Source organism: Semicossyphus pulcher, unplaced genomic scaffold (genome assembly GCF_022749685.1).
Source record: "Semicossyphus pulcher isolate SPU_LCO1_2020_fin unplaced genomic scaffold, fSemPul1.0.p SCAF_22, whole genome shotgun sequence".
NCBI lineage: Eukaryota > Metazoa > Chordata > Actinopteri > Labriformes > Labridae > Semicossyphus > Semicossyphus pulcher.
Genome location: NW_027211696.1, coordinates 13,654,833 through 13,678,436, shown reverse-complemented (window position 1 = coordinate 13,678,436; position 23,604 = coordinate 13,654,833). Strand labels below are relative to the sequence as shown.

At 39.4% G+C, this 23,604-nt stretch overlaps 1 protein-coding gene across 3 annotated transcripts in view; it reads right to left on the bottom strand.

The window, feature by feature from the left end:
* kcnt1a (potassium sodium-activated channel subfamily T member 1a) overlaps positions 1 to 21,656 on the bottom strand; it is a 33,639-nt gene extending 11,983 nt beyond the window's left edge. For 2 of the 3 annotated variants that reach the window (XM_069673089.1, XM_069673090.1), the window contains exons 1-17: positions 21,562 to 21,656; positions 13,764 to 13,843; positions 13,353 to 13,444; positions 12,900 to 12,907; positions 11,265 to 11,313; positions 11,031 to 11,090; positions 10,668 to 10,742; positions 9,520 to 9,603; positions 8,972 to 9,066; positions 7,911 to 8,091; positions 7,661 to 7,825; positions 7,343 to 7,479; positions 3,628 to 3,691; positions 3,342 to 3,450; positions 1,964 to 2,072; positions 1,107 to 1,256; positions 66 to 295 (exon numbers count right to left, since the gene is read on the bottom strand). In XM_069673089.1, coding sequence (XP_069529190.1) covers positions 66 to 295; positions 1,107 to 1,256; positions 1,964 to 2,072; positions 3,342 to 3,450; positions 3,628 to 3,691; positions 7,343 to 7,479; positions 7,661 to 7,825; positions 7,911 to 8,091; positions 8,972 to 9,066; positions 9,520 to 9,603; positions 10,668 to 10,742; positions 11,031 to 11,090; positions 11,265 to 11,313; positions 12,900 to 12,907; positions 13,353 to 13,444; positions 13,764 to 13,843; positions 21,562 to 21,656 — 1,783 coding nt within the window. Of the gene's footprint in view, positions 1 to 65; positions 296 to 1,106; positions 1,257 to 1,963; positions 2,073 to 3,341; positions 3,451 to 3,627; positions 3,692 to 7,342; positions 7,480 to 7,660; positions 7,826 to 7,910; positions 8,092 to 8,971; positions 9,067 to 9,519; positions 9,604 to 10,667; positions 10,743 to 11,030; positions 11,091 to 11,264; positions 11,314 to 12,899; positions 12,908 to 13,302; positions 13,445 to 13,763; positions 13,844 to 21,561 lie in introns of all 3 variants that reach the window. The other variant, XM_069673087.1, reaches the window with a different exon arrangement.
* Positions 21,657 to 23,604: the final 1,948 nt, after the last annotated feature.

Sequence of the window (23,604 nt, the reverse complement as noted above, 5' to 3'; positions counted from 1 at the left end):
AAACAGTGTCCGAACAGCTAAGTCAACCAACATGAGCAGTTTATTCACTCTTCATCCTCTCTCACCCATGCTAGCAAGGATGCTGTGCACGGGAAGCTGTGAGGGTCCTTCGAAGAGCCCCACCGCAGGGCGGCCCTTCCTCTCCTCCTGGTTGAAGATGAAGGCAGAGTTCTCCTCCTTGGTGATGTTGATGTAGTAGCAGGTGTCGTTGGCGGCCATGATGTGGCGCGGGCCGGGGTTCAGCAGGATGCTCTTGTTGTCTTCCCTCTTTATGCCGATCAGACACACGCCGTACCTGCAGAGCACATAACCGCTGTTAGCATATACTTAAGGACATATATCAGATAACAGTGAAGCCATTAAAACCGTAACTGCAAGAGGCTTAATGGGATAATTTGACTTTTATATATTTAGCAGTATTTGCACGAAAACAGCTCGCCTTGTATGGAAAGCCAAAAGTGCCAAAATTCGAGTACGTTTAATGTGATTTACATCAAAAAATATATTTTTGCCATTTTCTTTTAAATAAAAAAGGCTGCAATATCTGCACTTTAGTGTGTAACAGTAAAATAAAGCTTATTTTGAAATAACCGTGGTTCGAAGTATCTGCAGCAGAGTACAGGCTATACAAAACAGAAGAAAGGGCTCATTACCTTGAAGAAAAATGCCATAGAAAGCAGGTTTCTGAGAGTTTTTTAAAGCATTAAAATCAGAGTATTATTGTACCTCGCTAGAGTGCAGAGGAAAGCTGCCTTTTTTGTATGAATGAAATGCTAAAACAGAATGTTGTTTGAATGTAAAACAGTGGCAAATGTTGGCACTTTTGGCTCTCCATATAGGGAAGATCAACCTCCTACCAGCACATCTAAAGCTCAGTTTTATATGCCTCATAACCTCTCAACTAAAAGAACACTTTAAGAAGTCATTAAGCTTCTTCTTCTCCGCCACTAAATAGTCTGCGATGTAACTCCAGTAAAATGCCACAAATAAGTGTTTTTTAACAGTCAGACAAACGATACAGTATGTTTCAACCCCTGGCAAGGTTTTCCTACACTTTTAACTTGTCAGCATCTGAAAGAGATGCTTTAGCTTACATGTCAACTCACTTCTTGTGAGCATGAAAGGAGGCGTACGTGAAGCTTTTGCCATTATACTCTCCAAAGAACTTGCTGTCACACACTCGGATGTGGTAGACCTCGTTGCCGGAGCAACATCCGTACTGCCTCTGCCACTGCTCTGGAGACTGTTGTCCTTCTCTGTGTTCATTTGGGGGAAAATACAATCAAACATGACATATCAGTAAACCTTAATTTGCTGCACTGTAACTCATTGCAAAACGATGAAGTCATTATTATCAATATATCTCCAGGTCCCTGTTAAGCTATCTCCCGATGCACATCATCTTTGATGAGTGGCATGTCTCTGGATTCATCTTGTGAACTCAAAGACGCCTACACACACAAAGCAAACTCATACACAGTCAGACAAATATGATTAACATTTATACATTTCTTTGCGGCTAGTGTGTGCAACCTCAAAGCCTGTACGCCTTTTCATAGCATTACCAAAAGTTTCTCTTTCTAAAGAGTTGTCAGAAACACAGCAAGCGGTATAACCCATTGATTCCCCCTTAATGTGGTTTCTCTGAGCCATTGACATCAGCCTTTAAAAGTGATCCTATTGCATGCTGTGAGAAATCATTTGCACCACAGAGCTTTTCACACTGTTTTACAGAGAACACATCCTAAAAAATCCATTTCGTTAATTTAATGCACTCTCTTTACTTCCTGCAGTTTTCCACAAAAAAGTAACACTTTTGTTCCTGCTTTGGCGCATCCACCTCTCTGTGCCAGTCCCATAAAAGCTGTATATACAAAGGCATACATCTACTTGAACTTTGTGATCACACAAAGGAGCAATCAATAAGCCTAAGTAGGCTTCCTGGTATTCCAAGATGACTGACCGTCCGCGTGAGGTGTGTACAAGGAGAGTGACCAAGGTGGAGGTGGCAGGACACACACAGTTGAGAGCCAACATGGCGTACTTGAACTCCTCCTCACACACAACGTGATCTGAAAAGGAGCAAATGAGCTGATCAGAAGAAGTAGAAGTGATATTATGTGGTACAATATTTACATATTTTCATATGATATAGCGCAGAGGTAGATGAGGAGGTCGATACCTCCATGTATGAAGGAAAGTCAAACTGAGAGTTCATTAGTTTAGTGTGAGATCAATAGAGTTTATATTTTCTTAAGAACTAATTCTCTCCTCAGTTTAAAGATACACTTACAAACACCTCTGTCTTAAAATGTCAGTTTAAAACAAAAAAGTTGTGTTAAGTTAATTGCTATAGCTCAACTGACAGCAGCCTTCCTACAGGGAAAGCTCAGGATTGAAATTGCTTTATGTGTGTAACAGATGTAACAGATAGTTACAGCCAGATTTTGTCTGCCAAAATTTTTACGGCCACATGACTCACTTTTGTTTGTCGATAATTTTGAAGCCACAGGGTGTCTTAGGGACACAAAATGTACTTCTTTTTTTATGGCCATAATGTCATAAACACTGTGCCCTAGGGACACTTTTTTATGGCAAAAATTTTACAAACACTGTGCCTTAGAGACACTTTTTTATGGCAAAAATTTTACAAACACTGTGCCTTAGGGACACTATTTTATGGCAAAAATTTTACATACACTGCACCTTAGGGACAAGTTTTATGGCAAAAAATTAGTTTTTTAAAGACATTTAACACGTACTCACTGAGCTTTTAAGGTGCTACTACAATGATTTAGTTACCTTTTGATAGGGCCGGCTAAGCTAGCTGTCGTTGTAAAGGCTTTATGCTAAGCTAAGCTAATTGACTCTTTGCTTTAGCCTCAAAATTAATCCTGCTGATTTTTGGGCCATTGGTGGGGCAGTGCAACAAACTGTCAACACAACACTGATATGTAAATTGGTATATTATTTCCTTTTCAGTTGCACTTGTTAGCTAATAGTTGTCTATTCACACATCAAATACAAAGCAACATTTGTTGTATGTAGAGCCTTGTTTCTGACAATGGGTTTTTAGAGCTAAAACTAGATTGAGCTTATTGTGGTCTGGAAAACTGAAACAAGAAGCTGAAAGATGTCTCTTTAGAACTGAGGGGAAGGAGATAGTTATCCGAGGGTTGTGTACCAAAATCAACCCTTGTCACAAAGAAGTCGTGTGATCCATCATTTATATAAAATTGCTGGTTTTAGTTGCTTAAGACAGATTTTGGAAACCAATTTTCTCATCTAACTCTCGGCCAGAAAGCAGAAAAACATTTCAATGATAGTTTAGAAACTCTCACCTGCAAATTTTACGTGGAACTTATTTTCAGGTTTGAGTATCTGAACATAAAGGGGGCAATTTGGAGCAAAGTCCTTCACTGCCCAGGCTCTCAGGATGGTCTGGTGGTCCTGGGGGTAAACAGTCAAAGAGAATGCATATTCTAATTAATCTTGTTTAATTAATTAGTCATTGTTTTCATGACTGACAGCATTAATGACTTGAGTTTCTGTAAACAACAAAATGACAACTCATAATTGCTAAAGAGTTATGGTGTTATGGAGCTCAATAATTATTGTTCTTCTTACCGCAGCCATGCGATCCACTTCGTTACGACTGCTCAAAATGAAACAAGCCTCAGCGTCGTCCATTCTGTACCAACGAGACAGATTGACAAAATAACAATTATGTCAAAATACATGAAAAGAAATCTGCAGATACTAAACAGCAGCCCTGCATCAGAAGAGTCAGCCAATCAAAAGTCAACTGAAATTATCTTTGCCCAGTCAGCAGAGATAACAGCAACAATCCTTTGATGCAATATTTAATTTAATATAGCTTAAAGACAAACACACAAAGTTAAACCTCAAATGCTCTGTGCTGTATGTGTGCTGCGAGTGTGGAACTGTTTCTGCATATGATTAACACAGCCAGGAGAGTGCAGAATGCAAAACAAGCGTGGGTGGACTTGATATGGTGCCAGATGCAGGATGTGCGCTCGACACACACCCAGTCCTCTACTTGTAATTGCTCCATCACAAACCTGCCAAATGTAAACAGTGAAGTTATATAAGCGAGTTCATCAAAGTTAGACTTTGGGGGGTTTTATTGCAATATGGTAAAACTGCTGCACAGAATGAACAGCCACGTTGAGGAAGGAGAGACTTACATATCCTGGATTTTAGTTCCTGGCACACTCTCAGTTAAAATTGTAGTTTCTGTGATAGTGCCAAGTTTATTATTCATAGACGGGAAAAAATACACAATATTACCTTTTTCACATGCTATGTACTACAAGTTATAACAAGTAAAATGTGCAAAATTACCCTTAAAGGGCGGGAATATGCTCATTTCAAGCTTTATATTTCACTCTGTGATTCCTGTTGAGTAGCTTAGCATAATTTACAGTAAAAAAAATAATCATGTTTCTCACACTGGTGCTCTGTGCAGACCCTCATACAGCCTCTGCCTGAAACAACTAAGGCAGCTCTGTGCCTTTAAGAAAACCCGCCCCTACAAGATGCTTTCTTCTGATCTCTCTGAAGCCTGCTGGGGCTGCACTCTGTGATGTCACAAAGTGCAGTGTGTAGAAAAAACTGTCTGCAACCTGACATTCACAAGTTAGTATGGACATCCAACATTGCAAAATGATACTGTATGTCTTAAAATGTGAAACGGCATAACATTATGCTCCTCAGCCTCAGAGAGCTGGCCAATCAGAAGACAGTAGGCTTGTAGGGGCGGGGTTTCTTAAAGAGACAGAGCTGACTGAGTTGTTTCAGGCAGAGGCTGTATGAGGGCCTGCACAGAGCACCAGGGGGGAATTATGCTTATTTCAAGCTTCATATTTCACTGTGTGATACCTGTAGGGTAGCTTAGCATAATTTACAGTAAAAAAAACTAATCATGTTTCTAACACTGATGGTCTGTGCAGGCCCTCATACAGCCTCTGCCTGAAACGACTCAGTAAGCTCTGTCCCTTTAAGAAACCCCGCCCCTACAAGCTCACCTCTGATTGGCCAGCTCTCTCCGAAGCCTGCTGAGGCTGCACTCTGTGATGTCACAAAGTGCAGCGTGTAGAAAAAACTGTCTGCAACCTGACATTCACAAGTTAGTATGGACATCCAACATTGTAAAATTATATATACTGTTTGTCTTAAAATGTGAATACCCCCTCTTTGACATAAGCTTGGCTGTACACTATAAAGAACTTTGAGACATGCATGCGATTAAGGCTACAGATACAGATTGACAGCAGGTCCTTTCATCAGTTTTAGAATTTTCCGAATAGCCTCGTTCATAACACTTAAAATTAAAATTTTTAGACAAAGGGGTCCATTTACCAGCCGAGTCTCAAAAGAAATGGTAGCATGACTGAATAATTACAATGTTGTGTAACTATGAGGAAACACAAAAGCTCTGACAAGCCTTTTTACAGAGAGAGGAAAGAGAGAATATTTGGACGACATTCAGGACTGGAAGGACAATAGAGATTAATATCCGACTGATGGTTTAAAGGAATTATTTATTCATGTAAAGTATAAAAAGTAAGCTTCCATTGTAGACAGTTTGATATGAGACAAAACCCTGCAGCTTGTGCAGAAACATGCTGCAAACTCTAATGGAGGAAATCAAAGGAAGCCATGAAGTTGTCTGAATTTTCCCAGAGCATCAGGAAAGCAACATAATAGACTTAATATCACACCCAGCACATTAACGATGCAGACACTGTTCTGGCCAATCACTAAGATCTACTAATCACTCTCTCAGGAAGCCTACTGGTAATGAAAATATATCAAGATTAGCTGATTTGTTTCACCTTTAAGAATAGCAATTACTGCAATTACACAAATCAGTGTAATTTCTCTGCACAGCTGGATTTTTGGTGTACACAGGAAATGTTCTAGCCACACAGGAAATCAGCAACAAGTCTGCAACAAGTCTAAAAGTCGCCAGCCATGTGAGCACTCTGTGGGGCTAGTGCTTTTTGCTGAATGCTAACGCCAACAACACGGCAATGCTAACATACAATGTTTGAAGAGGGGGTATTATGCTGTTTCACATTTTAAGACTTATAATGTTACAATGTTGGATTGGAGTGAAGTTTCAAATCTGTAGGTAAAAGTATGTTGGAGTAATCCCGAGCTAAAAAAGTCTGCAGGCTGCTGTGAACGCTTGCTTTCAGACAGACTTCTCCAAACGTTTCACTTTGTGATGTCACAAAGTGGATGAACTCTATATTTGGGCATTTGCCCGAGACAGAACTTCCTGCCCCTGGCACCTCTCATGGACACGCCCACTCAGCAGCTCAGTCTGCCTTGAAAAAATTGTTTTCACTCCATCCATCTGCTCAACAGCTCTGCTCGTCAAGTCAAGAATGTCTTGGCGAAAGTGTTTCTTGGGCTGTGAAAGAAACATATCAGTGTTTGCTTTTCCAAATGACAAGAGCACCAGACATTCTGCTCCTCAGCCTCAGAGAGCTAGCCAATCAGAAGACAGTGGGCTTTAGGGGCGGGGTTTCTTAAAGAGACAGAGCTGCCTGAGTCGTTTCAGGCAGCGGCTGTATGAGGGCCTGCACAAAGCACCAGTGTTAGAAACATGATTAGTTTTTTTTAATGTAAATTATGCTAAGCTACTCCACAGGTATCACAGAGTGAAATATAAAGCTTGAAATTAGCATAATACCCCCCTTTAAAAGGAGAGTGCCTTGGATTTCGCACTTCTGTCCGATGCAAAGCTGGGATATACTGGTTCCTCATGTCCTCATTTGTTTGATCTCCTTTAGACAATGTTGAATTCAATGCAAAAGAGTTTACGTAGCCGTACTGGACAAAGCTTAGTTCCTAAATATATTCAGACATCTGTTTGTGTAAATGTGTTTTTTATATACAGTATATCTATTTGTTTAGGTGGGTGGCAATTTGAATTAGGAAAAAAACAATATAAACCTTGTAGTCATCTCCAGTCTACCATAGGTGTTAAAATGATTCACATTATTTCATTCACATCATTCAATGACCCAATCTGTATGTGATAAATAAATATACTGTATTTACTATATTTTTATTGGCTGTCAAATTAATTACATCCTAAATGCAGGTAAAGTCAGGGGTCAGGGGTAAAGTCAGTTAGCCTCATCCTCTTATTCCATGATTATCTGTCGCTGAGATAGTTTAGTTTGGATCGAAGGGGTGCACCAAATAGAGCTGCGATAATGACTGTAGTTAGGAATACATTATCATAGCTGCAGAAATTACAGTGCTCCTTCTCCTGGCTCAGAGGTTTTTAGGATGCGTCTCTTACTTGGCTCTCATCAGGTCCTGGTCCTTGAGAACAGATCCTTGCAGATAGATGACCCTCTGAGACCACAGAGGGATCTGCAGCACCCTCCTCACCTGTAGGTCCATTTCACTCGGGCACAGGATCACCACATAGTAATCCTTTAAGATGACACATGAACAACTTTAGTATCAATGACGTTAAAGTCACAAAATCTGGCAACAAATTTCCTCATGTGTCATCCTGCAAATATCCTTTAAAAACACCATGTAGGCCTTATTAGATTCCAAAATCAATATGTGCTCTGGGGTGTAAAAATGCGTCTTTTGTGTTGTTTTGTACCTGCAGTCTGGGGTGGGCGTAGAATTCATTGAGAAAATCCATAAGTAGGTCTATCTTTAGCCCGCTGACACACAGCACTACATGCTTCTCTGTCTGCGCTCTGTGGCGGCTGTAATTCCCTCCAGACTTCTGTCTCTCCATCCACAGGTAGATCAGCTCCTCAAACTGAAGATACAACAATCTGAGTGAAAATAAAACTCACGGAGGAACATTGAGTTACCCAAGATTTCTTCCTCAGCATCTTCCCTACCTGCAGGGGCAGCACCACCAGAGCCACACAGATCATGATGACCACCAGCAGCTGGGACGGCCATATGCGAGGGGTGACGTCTCCGAAGCCCACGGTGGAGAAGGTGACGATGCAGAAGTAGAAGGAGTTGAAGAGGGAGAGGTTTTTACCTGCTCGCTCCAGGTGCTGGATTCCACAGGTGCTGTGTGGGACAGGTTAGATTAACAAATACATTAACAATTTTGTTAGGTAATAAGTTATCTGACGAGTTAAAAGACAAATGCAATATATCAATAGAGTATAGTTATTCATTTAATTTATAAGTACTCCAAAAACATAAAATGGAAGTTTTATACTCCTTTTTTCTTTTTCTTTTGTTTGCAATATAATTCAAATTGAAGTAATAATCTCATTTTCATTTAAATAAATGTCTGTTAAATCACTATCTATCGCAGAATGAGGTAACACAATGGTGATTGAGCAAGCGGCATAAGCAGCGCCCAGTTAGTTATGCGTTTTCCATCAGCCAGCAGTGGTTGGTCTGCCAGAGAGGGTAGGCGGAGCTAAGCGGCTGTTTTTCCGGTCTCTGCAAGTGTTGCGAGTAAACAGAAATCTACTATGGCTGAACAAACAAAGAAAAGATCGATGACTACAGATACAACTTCAAAAATAAGAGAAAATCCAAATTAAAAGAAACAAATTCGACGCTCAGATGAAGGCAAACAGTCTAAAAAGGAAAGCGACCGTCAGCCAGGAAAATCAAGAGTTACAACCGGAGCCAACCGTGGACGTCACACATGCGACACTGTCTGGATATCTGGGAAGCGTGCTCCCGCAAGTACTGTTTATCACCATAAGGTGCCGCCAAAGAGAACGAAACTGAGATCTTCGAGATTATCACTTTAAATAACATAATAATAAAATAATAAAAGTATTTTATCACTAATAGATGACCACATTAAATAAAAGTATACTTGTTCCCAGCCCTGTTATTTTCAATAAACACATCCACAGGTCTTATGAGTCATGCACACTACAGAATGACCTTAAAAACAAACACATTCTTGAAGAGGCAGCCTCACCCCGTGAAGACCAGGCAGAGCAGGGTGCAGATGAGAATGAGGACCTGGTTGAACATGGCCGAGTTCGTCCTCTGGATCGCTCTGTGGACGTCATTCTACCCAATAAGAACAGCATACTTCAACATTTGAAGAAATTAAGACAGACGAAACCTCGACTCTACACACATCATTAGTTTAGCTATATTGCAAATGAAAATGACATTACGTTTCTATTCTTGGATGCTTCCTGCTGTAGCAATACAGCTGAACAGCATGAAATACAGAACAAAAAAGAGAAAACGGAGAGAGGATTTGCCCCCAGTGGAGGCCCTCCTGAGTGCACACAATCTGAGCACAACCAAAGGAGAAGAGGGGTATGTAGTCACAGGAGGAATAACTGTGAGCTTTAAGGGCTTTTTAAATCAGTGAAATGTGATGGTTGTGAGAAACTAGCTGTCATCTGACCAACCATGGAGTGACTCATCGCGCCTGGTCTTAAATAAGTCATTAAAATGTTGATTAAAATCAAGTCCTTAACAGAAAAAATTAAGCTAATGCATTTGACTCACAATCATGTTCTCCAAAGCACACTTGGCCAGCCAACAGTTGAGAAACACGGGAATGAAGATGTTTCTTATTGAAGGCCAGAAGATCTGAAGAGACAGTGAGACACGTCAGCATGCTAATGGGTAACATTACGAATGGTGTACTGTGGTTTAAGTGCTTAAAAATGTTAAGTATCTTCTTATTCGCTAACATTTTACTACCCAAAATGACTGTTGTAGTGGTACATTCTGTTTATAGTTAAACCTTTGGTGGCAGCTCAGTCCTACTTATTAAAAATGTATGGCTATTCTGAAAAGCTAACACTTTGCGAACATGAAAACAAAACAAAGCTAAGCTAGCAACTCTAGGAGATTGATACACAGCTGTGTTTAAGCTAAATGCTAATGTGCTTATGCTACTGTAACATGCTCACGAGGAAAATGCTAACATGCAGATGTTTAGTAGGTAAAATGTAGCCATATTTACAAGCTTATTTTAGAATGTTAGCATGCTATATTTTGCTAGTTAGCATGCATAACTGAGGCATAACTGAGGTTGATGGGAATGTAGTTTTGCAGCTATTAGACATTAAAGCTACTGTGAGGAATTCTCCTTTTGTCTCTATGCTAACTATGCTAGCATGGCTAAAAACCTCCCACTAATGAAAATTGTACCATATTTTTTTAATTTGTAAGATATTTTAGACATTCATTAGCATCTTAGTTTACCATATTGGCATGTTTTTTTTGCTAGGAAGCAAACAAAGTACAGCTAAGGCTGATGTAAAAGGTTGTGCAGGTTTTTTGGAGATAAACCAAAGTATTGGAAGAATTCAAAATGTTCATAATTTTATCCGCTAGTTTCTAGTGTGGCTAAAAGCTCCATACTAATGAGAAATATGTATTGCAGCTTAGATTGGCTATCTTTAAAAAAACTACAACCTGCTTTTATAACACTCAACACCCAATACAAACATAGTGTAGCATTATATCTATAGTTTATTCTTATCTTAATGTTTATAATTCACTTTGCTGCTTTGCTAAATAAATGCTATGGCCTATAGTCTTGAGGGCAAACATAAAAAGGTGAAACAAAGTAAAAGAGTGAGTTAAAAGACTGTTTTATTAGGAGGAAACAGTTAACATTAAGAGTTAGGTAAGGAACATTTTACCGTTATGATGAAGGGAACCGTGTTGATCATCTCCAGAAGAAAAGACACCTGAAAAATCTGCTCCCAAATGTTCCCCTGCAATTAAAAACACCTTTTAACAGTTTTACCTGTAAGCACACAATAGACAGTGACTCACGCAGAGACACACTTCTTAATTGTAGTCTGCCACTTCTCACGACCACTTAATCCTTCACCTCCACCAGATCCTGTAATTACCGTCTGTCCTTAATGTAGCCGTGACAAATGACTCAGGCTAATTACGCCACTTATGAACTGTCAATCACTCAGACTGTACGTGACTAATTGTACCTGACTGTATAACTGCGATCAAACGGATGTGCAAGAAGTCCGTGTGCGTCTTACCTTGTAGCTTAGATACATCAGCAGCATCGTCTCCAGGAAACTAATGATGGCGACGATCACCTGTACAAACCCCAAACAGGAAGTCATAAACACAAACTCATAAGTTGAGTGTTTTTAGATTAATTTAGATGATCACGCATTTGTGGTTAAGATTTGGTCATCAAATACTTAAATTAAAGTTTATAAATGTTTTAATGATTGTTTTTTCTCTATTTATAATCTGCTGTGACTCACTTGAATGGCCCAGACAGGAAGTTTTCTATCCACCCAGAAGATCAACCCCCTGTCAGACAAAGCACACAACAGGAACTCTATTATTAACCGTCAAAAATGTATATATCACGCTTACTTATATATCCTCTATGTCAGAGAAAAAATGCATTAAGGTCTGTTTTGTTTTTTTACCACCAGTGAGAGACACAATGAGACATACATTGGAAAGCTGTCAGGTATTACAGCTTCAGATTGGCATAAATAGAATAAAAGAATAATAGATATGACAATCTGTCCAATTAACATAATGAAAACACTGATTTCCTGCCAGGTTAAGTAACAGTGTGAGTGCAGGAAATGATGTAAGGAATCAAACAAAGAGCACTCACAGAGAAATATTACTTTTACAAAAGGCTACATAACAGTTTTCACCTAATTTGCCCCCATTTACATAAATGCTGCTTCTTACCAGTTAATTTCTCTGTCCTGCACTGATCCGTTCCACTGGCTGTCAAAACTGCCGGAACAGAGGTGATGAGGGTAAAGAGACGAGAACAAAATTATACAGAATGAAAAGTTAATGAGAGGGACAATTATTTGTTCTGAGGCACTTTAAGCAACGTCTGCCGCAACACGGTTTTGATACCAAATAAAATCATTTTTATCAACTTACAAAAGAGCAGCTCCAGTCATGTTTTAAGACATATAAAATGCTCTGCTTGAAATAATTAAATTGTGTCTGATATGTTCTTTCTGCAGAATACATTTAATTACCTTGTAAAAATCCTCCCAAGGCATCTCCTCCTTCTCCCTTATTAAAAATTCCTGAATCTGAATAGTCCCCGCCCACTATGCACATTTTCAACCGCCCCCTCTGTCACGAAAACAAAACACGTCTCTGCCATCGTTTAGTGGCAGCTAGCTTGAAATGTAGTAATTAGTAGTAGTAACGTTAACGTTAGTAGTCAGTCGTGAGTGTGAAAAAATTACTATGACGGTTACAGCTGGCTCGCGCATCGCCGAAGTGGTTGCCATAGGTTGCACATATGATAAGCATAGAGTCACCCCGTTCATTAAGGGGATTGGCTCCTGAGGTTTGTGACGTCACAAACCTGCCAATCTGAAAACGTGTTGTTCAGCCTGTCCTTGGTACACTGCAGTTTAAAAGCAGACAGGCCCAGCCATGGAGATGACTGCTTATGTTGATATGTCTTGTAGCACATGAGAAACACCACATGGAGATGTTTACAAGGTTAAACACTTGATTCTCACTGGAGGGGGTCTTTGATATATGATTTTACAATCTTATTACTAGACTCTGCCAGACCTGAATGAAAAATAATCTATTATTTTTTTAAATAAATCGATGATATTGATCTTTATTTTTTACTTTGTATCGATGAGTGGTTAATAATCAAATCGATATATATATAGCAAAAAAATATCTTGCAACTTTTTAAATGTTAATGTGTAAAATGTTAAAGATAAAACTGACTTTCTTATTGTTTGACAAGTTAAAAAAAAACATTTTATTGAAGGTGTTTGGTTGGTTGGTGGCTTTTTCAGAGTGTTCCTATCCCAGACGTCATTGGCCGAGAGGCGGGGCTTACCCTGGACTGATCGCCAGTCAATCACTGACACATAGAGACAGACAACCATTCATGCTCACACTCACAACTATGGGCACTTTAGAGTCACTAATTATCCTAACAAGCATATCTTTGGACTGTGGGAGGAAGCCGGAGTACCTGGAGGGAACTCACGCATGCACGGGGAGAACATGCAAACTCCTAGAAAGGCCCCCTACGTCCGAACCAGGACTCCTTGTTCCGTGTAGCCTTATTAGCACCATGCATTAGAAGCACACTTAATGTCTTTTATCGAAATATTTCATAACATATAAAACAGGAAAGTGGAAGTGTTTGTCTCTGAACCCTCTTGCTCGCCTCCCTCTCAGTCAGTTAAGCTTGAAGTTACCTCCCCCATAGTTTTAAAAGTGTTATATGTGTGTTGAGATATTGCACTTTCAATGAATCTTGACTCAACACTGTGAACAAACCATTTGCCACTGGGAGCTGTTTGCTGTCCTGTGATGTGAGTGGCGTTGGCGCTCTGACCCGGGTTGTCTGTCACCACTCTGATGGTGTACAGCAGGCAGGTGAGCAGCTTCAGGGAGAAGTTGAACACACGGATCCTAAGACCTGAAGGTGAGAGAGAAACCCATTTATAAAAGAAATAATCGCTCCCATTAAAACTATAGCAATTCAGCTATTTTTATGAAGATTTGTGTGAAGGTTTACGGTTGATTGAGCAAAGTGGTATTTCTCTTTTCTTCTTTGGTTGCTAAACAAGAAGCTAATGGGATTCTCCAGAGCGGCTGTGTTTTTCTAATACATCTGGGCCTCATTAGGCACGAATAATGGGGATTGCTTTCATTGTTGTGCCCTTTAATGGACCCTTTCAAGTATGCGAAACTGCTAAATTAGGGACGTGTAAAGATTGCCTGCTACAGCCACTTACTTGATCTTTGGTTCTTGATGAAGAAAAGCTTCAGACGCTCCTTGAAGGTGTTTTCATTCACATAAAACTCGACCTGCACCCTAAAAATACAAGAGAAGAAAAAGGACCTGTCACACGAGACTCAACAGCACAAACAGAAGGAGCCGCAAAATGTTTTTGGAGGCAGTTTTTAAATATGAAATTTTACCCAGCGTGATTATACGTGATGTTGTTTCTCTAATCATGTGCCTGAGGATGATTTGGTAATTATGTCTGTGATTGTGTTTCCATTAACAAGACGGGGGAACTGTGGGACGCGCAGCTTAAGGCAAAGAAGCCGAAGAGCAGCTGTGACAACACAAAGGATGATTTCAGCCAGAATTAAAATCAAAGGAAAAGAGATAAAAGTTTAAGAAAGAGAAAATTGAAACTGCATTGTTATCTTTTCGGCATGAAGGATAATCAGGCCATACTTAAGTAAAAAAGAGAAAGCATAGGAGAATAAATCTTGTGATATGGCAGGTTTTCTCTGCTGCCTCAGATCACCTCTACTCAACTGCAAACAGCTTGAAAAGACAAATTAAAAGTGTTTGATGTTAAATGGAAAAGGGTAACGTTATATTTAATAATTCATTTTTGCTTTCAAAAATAGTGTATTTTTTTGTACAATGTTCTTTTTTAAACAGCAACTCAAAATAGTTTTTCATTCAATTTCTTTAATTCAAGCGTTTACAATTAACATTTTCTATTTTCCATTTAAGGAATTTAATTTTAAAATTGAAACTTCAAATGTTTTACCTATTGTCTAACTATCCCATTAACTAAACTGTAATATTAGTTTATTTACCTTTTTTTAATTATAATTTTTCTTTTTTTATAATATATCATTTTTTTCTTTATTATAATCTTTAGATTTTACAGTCTGGCTAACTTTGACCTCCATAAAAAAGAGGAAACTATGGCCCTGCGACCCATAAATGTTTCATACCTATTATTTCAAGTGAGATTTATCACAACACAAAGAAAATTCATTTAAAAGAATCATATTGGGCGCCAGTTTGGCTCAGTGGTTAAATCGGCGACCGTATACAGAGGCTTCGGTCCTCGATGCGGCGGCCCCGAGTTCAACTCCTGCCCTTGACCCTTTGCCGCCTGTCATCCCCACTCTCTTCCCTTGTTTCCAGCACTATCCACTGTCTCTCAATAAAGGCCAAATAAGAATCTAAAAAAAAAAGTATCATATTTAGGTAAAATTTGATTTTCATTCGGGGTTTTTTTCAGTGTTCATGCTCTGCTGGATGTGGAGCCAGAAAACAAAGGGATCAGATAATCAGCAACTTTCTGTTCAGTAGAAATATTTCCACCCGCAATTTAAAGCAAAATCATCTGAATTTATAGTGAAGAAAATAGCACACGTTGGCAGTTAATTTATAAGACAGAGCAAAGCACCAAGTGACAGAGTCAGTCAGAGAAAATAAGCACAACTTGTGCAGCAGGTAGCTTGGCAACACACGGAACAGTCTTTACACTATTAAAGTAATCTTCACTGTGCTGCCATCAGAAGAGCAAACAGGGAGGAATGAAAAGGAAGCACAAAATGGATTAGAAGAATCTGAGGAGGGTTGAAAGTCGTGCTGCTGCAGTAATCCAGAGTTTAAGCTTGTGGCTGAACGGTTCACAGTGGGAAGGAGAAGCAGTGTGGGATGTGGGATGTTGGAACTCGTCGTGCAACAGCTATTTCAGGTCTGCAGGATCATAAAACTACAGGACAGAGAGGAAAAACCCTTCAGAGGAAACCTCAGTGATCAAATGTGTCCAGCAGCAGGGGCAAGAGATATGTCACATGTGAGGGTCCTACAGATTGTACTGTCTGTCTGTGTGTCTGTCTCACCCCTCCACCCACACAGACACACACATTGTGGTGCAAGTAATGACCCATAATCAGCTCCTGTTGAGCACACAATTACCAGCTGAAGAGGTCTGACATTAGTCATACAGCTGCATCACATCGAGTTTTCAGGCAATAAGACGCTCAGCTCTGGGAGTAATCAGATCTTTTTAAAAACTAATTGCAGCAGAGAAAGTTCTGCGAGTGAAATAGCTCTGCGGCTCTGAAATTGCTCTGCTAATATCAAATCAATTCAACCTGAGGTGTTAATCAGCGACAGACAGAAACCTGTTGCTCGGAATGTAAAAAAAGTTAGAGTGTGATCAGGAAAGTTTTTTTTAATGCACCATATCTAATAAAGTGGAAACTACTGCTCAAATAATTAATCTGCGGATCAAGAGAATATGAATGGAAAAAACATGTTTATGCTAATTTACCGAACATAAGTTTGTTAACTCTTAATGTTGGAGCTGAAATGATAAGACAATTAGTCAAATCTGTTCCACATAATTAGTTAAATAAAATGAATATTAGTTGTTAATGTTAAGAGGATTATTTTCTTGTTTTATTTCTTTCCCTCTGATATGATCTTAAAGCTCCTGAGAGGAACTTTCTGTTTGTTGATTTTGGCGCCCCCTGTGGACAAAGCCGTACCTCTTATCTCTTTGCTGATTTTGTCCTGTTCATGCTTAAGTGGTGTTTTCATGCTTTCTTTAACAGTCATATGTATCACTCACTTTGAATTTCTGCCCTGGAAAAAGTAAACAAATGCAGTGTGCAGTTAATCACTTCGTCTGACCCCCCCCGCCCCCCCCCCCCCCCCCCCCGCACCAGCAGTTTCAGGCATTGAAAATAACTATATAGAAATAATCAATCTTGTTGCTGATGGTGTGGTGTGTAGGTCATATAGAATAATCAGAATTAATTTCAGTGACCAATGAAAAACTCCTCAAAGGAGCTTTAATCGATAATGAGAATAAGTGTATTAGAACTAATAGCAAGAAAAGTAATCAGCAACTTTTTAAAAATCACAGATTTCTTAAGCAAAAGGTGCCAAAAATTCACAGCTTGTGGCTTCTCAATTATGAATATTTGCTGCTTTTTCATTGTTCTATGAAAGTAAATTACATCTTTTATTTTGAAAAGTAATTGGGACTAAAAATGTGCCTAATTTCAATTAGTCATCTTGGAAATCGCGAGTCTTAATCGTGCGACAAAATTAATCGATAATGTTGGTCGCAGCTCTACACTATATCACCACAGTTTTGCCCGTTAATAAAATAAATAACTGTCTTACAGGTTATTGCAGCTGTAACAAATAAACACGGAGGCATTTCAGTACATCTCAGCAGTTTCTGAGCGCGCGGATTAAAGTGGTCACAGCGAGCTCACGATGTTTGCTTCCTCCAAAGTTAACCTGCCAATGTCACCTATTGCGTAACTGTAATTTGTGGGCTATCACTTGGACAAAAAACTTCTCACATTGCAGTACCCTCGTTTCTTACTCCGCGGCATGCAGCTCTAGCTTTAAGAAATCATTGCGGGGATCTTGTTCCTCCGTGTCCCTACCTCTGCCCGGCGTCACTACCAAAAGTGTCCGACCTCCACGTGCCCACGGACGGATTGATCCAGGTGGGGATGACGATCGACGGATCCATTGACACCTGTAGCTGCGTCGTGTTATCACTCTTTATTCCTACAGTGTAAACGCTGCTTGACCAACGTGCCTTCCCGCAGCTCTAAAATAACACCGCACTGTTTTTTTATTATTATTATTTTATTAAGGATTTTTTTGTTTGTTTTGTTTAAAAAAAACCCGCTGAGAACAAGAAGAAGCTATAAAGACAAAGGCAAAGCAGTGTTTGATTAATCATTTATTTGAGGGATGAAGTGCTTATTGGAATATTTTTAGAAATGTATTTAATCTCTCTCTCTTTCTCTCTCGTGCGCGGGCCTGTTGCCACAGCAACGTTGCTTTGACAGAGTATAAACCCTACAACCATCAGCACTGCAGCTCCTGGCAAAGCTGTCAGCATTCCCTGTGACACAGTGGAGGAATTGTCTTGTTTTTGCAGGTGGAATCAGGCATAATGTGCGGCAACAAAGACAGGATTTACAGTATCTTAAAAGTGCCTCAAACGCCTCATCTGAAGCCTCATGAGGGTGTTTCGGAGTTTCTAGAATCATAAGTGACAGACGACAGCAAGAGAAAAATCGATGCTTTTCCCTTTTCAGTTTCCTTTTTCGCTTTGTGTTAAAAAAAACACACACACAAAAAGAAAATCAACAACAATGTAGGAGGCTCTGCTCTCTCTCTCTCTCTCTCTCTCTCTCTCTCTGCGTCCCTCCCACCTTTTTGTCTACTCTTAATTTGAAAAGTCTGAAGTAGTAATTTATAGATGACCTCCTCCATGAGTCAGTGGAAATACCGGAAGAGGCCACTGCACTTGACCCCTCCTTTCGCCCACACCGGTACTGAAACGCCACTCAGTGCGGCTTTCCGAGAAACACAAGGAGACCCAGCGAACACCATAAATCCTGCCTGTAAAATATGACATTTTCATATAAAAACTCATTTCCGCTTTTGTTTTTTGGCTGATTTTAGCTCAGAGACGTCACTTGGTCACGTGTTTTTAATTTATTTCAATCAATATTTTGTATGTATCTTGCGTTTTAATTAACTATATGTTTTTTTATTATACAGTTAGTTTTACTTGAAACTACAATAAGTTTTGTTTATTATTAATAATTTATCATACATCACATATATATATATATTTTTAAAAATACAAATTTAAGTTGTATTCAAGAACATTTGCTTGTGTCTGTATACATTTTATTTTTTTCGGGTTTTTTTAAAAACAAATGGCAAATACATTTAATCTGAAAAACAATGACTGAAATTGTAAACAAAAGGTGAAAAACAGATTAAAACAGGAGAATATGAGAGACTGCAGCACCTCACATAAGCCTTGTGTTTCCTCTCAGGCATGGCCGCCTTTTAGAAAGGAACCTTTGAGTGACTGATTGTCCCCGGGCAGTTGTGACCAGTGACATTTAGGAGTTCAGGCATCTGCAGAACACAGGCTAGGGAAGCTGACCACTGACTAGCTAATCTGCAACATCACTCCTCAACAACGACACTATCTACTGAAGACAGAGAACAGAAAGAATGATAATACGTGTCTAAACAGGAGCTGAAAACGTAGACAGCTTTATGGAGGAGAAAAGAGTGGTTGTCGCAAGGACAGCTGGGGAAAGGTCAAACTTGAGTGAAAGCATTGGCAGCGCGTTTTGTTTTTCAGCGTCAAATAGATATGTCAAGTATTACAAACAGCACCGCGTTCTCTGAGGTTTTTCTGCTGCAGCTGCAATCACATCTAAAATTACATTTGATCGTCACTCTCCTGAGGTCCATCTGGCAGAATCCCACATTACAAACTGAATAAATATCTTAAGGAATTGCAGATATGAGCAGATAACTAACTGCTCTAGAACTGTTGAATCCAGAGCTTTCATAACAGAAAAGGGGACACATGTTTTTCTTTTCCACATTATGACTCTTTGTTTTTTTGCTTCAAAAAGCAGCAGCTGTCTAAATCCTTGGTGTAGCAGCGTTTTGAATCTCAGGACGAAAACAAATGAAGCGCATCTTAGACAAACAGAAAACTGTCACTGATACTTGTTTGCTGCAGCAGAGTGAAAAACTGAAGACAAAAGTGGAGAAAGTGCGGATGAGGAGAGATATAACAAAGGGACTGATTATGAAAACTCTCTTAACTATTTTCTCTGTTTAAATTGTACCTGTGAATTAGATTTTTCAGTTGTGTATTCAAAAACCATAGTGATTCAGGGACTTCAGCACCATGGACAGCTCCCCAAAATCTGCCATGTTTCTGGCTTCACTTCATCTTTCAATGCTGATAAATCTAAAGCACTTACACATCGCTGACACATTGTTACAGAACCCTTCACATTGCCTGTGTATGTTGTTGTGTATGCTTACTGCAGGGAGTAAACAAGGTAAACACTCAATGCACAATACTGTGATGCTACATTAAACAACGATGCAACAAAGGTCGGCCAAATGGGGTTGAATGCTAATTGAAGTGGTTGTCAGCTGTATAGGTGGTCTAGCAATCAGCACTTAAAGGTTAGCGTGACATTAGATGAGTAACAGAGGTTATATCATTTGTGCTACTTGTCAAAATAGAAGTGTTTTCTTTTCATATGAGGGAGGAGAAAGTCATGTGGGAAGCCCAGACAACTGGCATCAAAAAAGAGGAAAAGGAGCTGCTGCTTGAAATGAAACAGGATGAACACGATGGCCAAATAGACTGTAAGACTAGACTAATATTGTATTGTAACATTTGTAATAGTGTTGGCAATTTAGGCATTTTGAAGTCACAAATCATTTTTCATATTTTGGACTCAGTGCTATTTTTTAGCTGTAAATTTGATATGGGGATTACTTTTAATGGTATTCTCTTTGTATTGATTCAACAGTGATACAAAGGTACGACTGCAGATGCTTTGAACATTTGAAAATATTTTTTAATCCTAAACTTAAAAATACAAATTGCAAGTGGAATAAAAAACACACATTTTGCTAGTTGAGTCATCTGTAACGATTGAACACCACATGTTGAGTGTACATGACAATAAGCTAGCGAGTGGGGAAGTAAGCTAACAGTTAGCTTAAAGTCGAGCTGAAACGGCATTTCGAGAGTATCTAGCTTCCGTATCGTGACGTATTTCCGAGTGAAACAGGACGTGCACGCGGGACATATCATTGGAGGGATTTGATTTGATCGTTGATAAGTGGGCGTAGACAGACGTTCTCCACAGCGCAGTAGCTAGCTAACTGACCGAGCGTTCTTGGTGCTCTGCGGCAGATTGATTGGTTGAAATTAGTTGGTTCTAGCCTACGTAAGCACACAGGATTTTTTTTTTTACAGGAAGAAAAAATTATTATTATTATTATATATTATTTTGATATAAGAATACGAAGAAATTGATTTTTTTTGCCTATATTGTCAAATAGATGCACAATATTACCGGGGATGTGATTTAAAAGGATTAAAATGACATTTTTCATTTCACCTCGACTTTAAAGTAATGGATAGATTTTGTACAAGAAACGTAATGAATAAACGTTGTTCAATGGATTTCAACCTCGTATCTTTTTATTGTGTCTGACTATATTATCTGCCTACGGACTACGGATGTGAATTAGCATTCTTGCTAACTCTGGCATGTTTACATCTTGTACTTTTTGTACTAATATAACATCAACATGCTGTGTCCCTATCAATAAACAAATACAATTTAAAAAAGTAAATTAATCTTATGGATAAAAAGTTGAAATAGCTAGCACAATAGCACACTGGTTGAAATACCTAGCGAATAGTATGGTTGCATAGTTGGCTAAAAGAAATGGATAAAGGGCAAAATAGCTAAATTTAATGGTTAAACATGAAGAACAGATTGCTAAATAGCTAAGTAATGGATAAATTATGAAAAGATAGTTTAATAGTTTGCTAAAAGTAATGGATAAAGAGGGAATAGCTAACCTAACCGTTAGCTTAAAGTAGTGGATAAACAGTGTTAGCTTGTTAAAGATAGTTAGCTAAAAGTAGCCATAATAGATCAATTAGGAAGTAGTTAAAATTAGCTAATGGACTGCCAAATTAAATACTTAGATTAACGTCATGATTAGATGGTTGAAGAAAATGGTGGTGTCGATGAGTTGATGTGGCAGACAAAAAGGCTTCTAGATCACAGATTTATGGACTTTGTTATTTAGTGTTTGTTTTTACATTTTTGACACTTTGACTATTACGAAAAATCTAATGTTTCTCTCTCTCACCGTGTGAACCAACATACTTCCTGTGAGTTATTCTGTCTCTTCACGTCAACGTCTCTGCCTACCTGTCATCGTTCTGGAAGTTCTGGTCCCCGAGCAGCAAGTCTCTGAAGCGGAAGCGGGGTGGCAGCGGAGGCACCTCGGTCTCCTGCTGCTCCATCTTCAGAGTGGAGATGTCTAAGATGACCCCGCTGCTGCTGCTGCTGCTGACGTTGGTCTGGAGTGGAGCTGCGGCGGAGCTGGAGGAGGGAGAGGAGAACAATAAAGAAACAGAAAGGAGGTAGCGAGGAGGAGCGCAGGAAGTGAAGAAAGTTTGAAGGACAGGAAATGCTGGAAAGGAACGGGGAGCGGGAGAGGAATCAAGGGGTGGAGAAGTGCAGGTGGTGGGCTAACAGGGATGCAGAAAAGTAAGTAAGAGAAAACGGGAAAGAAAAAAAAAACATGGTCACAAAATTCTCCTCACTGCGCTTCGGTGACTGCCGTGTAATTAGTCTGTTTGCTTGTTCTGTAATATGAGCTGATCAAACAGAATCCCGGAGACAATAGAAAGCATGACAAGCTAACAACTACAGCACCGTGCATACTGCTTTACTATCCTGAAGGTTCAGGTCGATACTGTGGCTGTAAACACATTTGGGGTCATTCAAAGATAATGAGCAGGATCAAACGTTTACAGGCTTTCTTGTAAAGGTTAGATATGCTTAGGTACAGTTATTTAATAGCAGACTCTTAGACTCGCAGAGTCTTAGCCCTGTTTCTTACAGTCAACAACTTGATTTTAACATATAAGAAGAAGAATATAGTGCTTTTTTAGACTGTACTGTAGACAATTGGGCACTGGGAAATTTTGATGAGCATTTTTTCTCAAAGTTACATCTTCAAATTGCCTCCTTTGTTCAACCGTCAGTCTAAAATCCGAATACTTTACATAAATGACTCCGAAAAGCAGCTAAAAAGCACAAATGTTTGACCTTTTAGCTTGACAAAAAAACTGCAGCAATACATGGATCATCAAAATGATACTCGTGTGATCGACCAATAGAAGCTTGCCTTGGTTAACGACTCACCCTTGATTACACATCTTTTAGCATACTAATGACCTACAGAGGCTTATATTTCTAGCTCTGCCCACCAGTCAGTTTAGAGCTGAAGAAGCCTTTCGGATGAAACGTCTTCAACAAGTCCAGTTTCTTTCTGGATTAAGCTTAGAATTACCATGACCTGGAGGACTGAGAACCTTCACAGACAACAAAGCTGTTGTTTAGAGTAGAGTCAATTTGAAACGTGTGACAATTTTCTTGCTGTGTGAAAAAACATAGACTGGACACTTTCAAACATATTAATACTCATTTATGTAGCATGTTGTTTTTCTAATTTCCTGCCTGATTTATAATCTCATGACACCTGAGATTTACCCGTTACAGTAGCCTGAATCATTGGAACAATTAATCGAAATTTTATTGAAATGGCAATATGGCCTACTAAAATTTTATAATCGCAGGAGGCGCAATATTTGTTAAAGATTTCAGTTGCGTTCTCTTTGGCGGCACATTTGGCGATAAACGTAATTGCGGGAGCACACTTCCCAATTTAAACAGACATCCACGGTTGTAACGGCTGTAACTCTTGATTTTTCTCGCTGACGCCTTGTCTTTTCATTTGCCTTCATCTGAGCGTCGAATTTGTTTCTTTTTCTTTGGATTTTCACTTATTGTTGAAGTTGTATCTGTAGTCATCGACCTTTTCTTTGTTTGTTCAGCCATAGTAGATTACTGTTTACTCGCAACACTTGCAGAGACCGGAAAAGCAGCCGCTTAGCTCCGCCTACCCTCTCTGGCAGACCAATCACTGCTGGGTGATGGAAAACGCGTCACTAACTGGGCACCGCTTGTTATTTTTTCAGAGAATGTCGCCACAGACAACCAGTCTGTAATACTGCAGATGCAAAGGCTTTCATCAGTGGGCCATAGACGCAATCTTTGAATCTGGTAAATCATATTAAAATTGCAATATAAGTCAAGATAATCGCATGATCGTTCAGCCTACTCTGGCCTAAAGAACCCAACTGTCTGTAAAGCAGGTCAGGCAGCTCCATGCTGACCAGCTAC